The sequence below is a fragment of the Pygoscelis adeliae genome, unplaced genomic scaffold (assembly GCF_000699105.1).
Source record: "Pygoscelis adeliae isolate BGI_AS28 unplaced genomic scaffold, ASM69910v1 Scaffold303, whole genome shotgun sequence".
Classification (NCBI taxonomy): domain Eukaryota; kingdom Metazoa; phylum Chordata; class Aves; order Sphenisciformes; family Spheniscidae; genus Pygoscelis; species Pygoscelis adeliae.
Genome location: NW_008824367.1, coordinates 815,560 through 816,214, shown reverse-complemented (window position 1 = coordinate 816,214; position 655 = coordinate 815,560). Strand labels below are relative to the sequence as shown.

At 61.1% G+C, this 655-nt stretch overlaps 1 protein-coding gene across 1 annotated transcript in view; it reads right to left on the bottom strand.

Annotated features, from left to right (window-relative positions):
• The window catches only part of CELF6 (CUGBP, Elav-like family member 6), a 19,173-nt gene that overhangs the window by 3,856 nt on the left and 14,662 nt on the right, over positions 1–655 (bottom strand). The window contains exons 3-4 of the mRNA XM_009319921.1: positions 584–638; positions 2–110 (exon numbers count right to left, since the gene is read on the bottom strand). Coding sequence (XP_009318196.1) covers positions 2–110; positions 584–638 — 164 coding nt within the window. The remainder of the gene's footprint in view (position 1; positions 111–583; positions 639–655) is intronic.

Below are 655 nucleotides of genomic sequence, written 5' to 3'. Positions count from 1 at the left end.
ATGGTCATGGGGTTGAAGATGCCCAGCTGCCCCGCCATCTGATGCATCCGCCGCAGGGTCCTCTCCTTATCTGTGTCTGCAAACTTCACCACCAGGCTGGACGAGGCGCCCTGCGACGGGGGGAAGATGGGGCTGATGGTGGGACCCCGGCAATGCCCCTGAAATATCTCCCCGCTCCGGGGAGGGACCCGCTGGCTCACAGCGGCCGCAGCATCCTTGGCCCCAGGGATGCTGCCTGGCTTGGCAGCAGCAACCAGCGATCGATGCGAAGTTTAATTATAGCCGGCTTTTCTCCCCAGCGGCGGCTCCCTGACCTCTGTTTCCTTTTTCCCCCTCCTCGTTCACCATTTTGAACTTCAGCGTTAATTAAACAGCCCCTTTCTCCAGCACGGAGGGAATTAGCCCCATGCGCCCACCTCCGGGGCTCAGCACCCAGGCAGGGATGAACCTCGAGTTGATCCGGCCAACAAATTGCCAGTCCGTGGGATTTTGATCCAATTAGATAGAGGATCAAATTAGCTGGTGATTGGATTACGCAGGCAGCACGGGGCCGAACAGGGCAGGGCGAGAGCCGAGCACTTACCGGCATGGTTTGGCTGCCGTGCAGGCTGGTGATGGCGGCCCGCGCCCCGGCGGGGCGGGGCCGGTTTTCCAA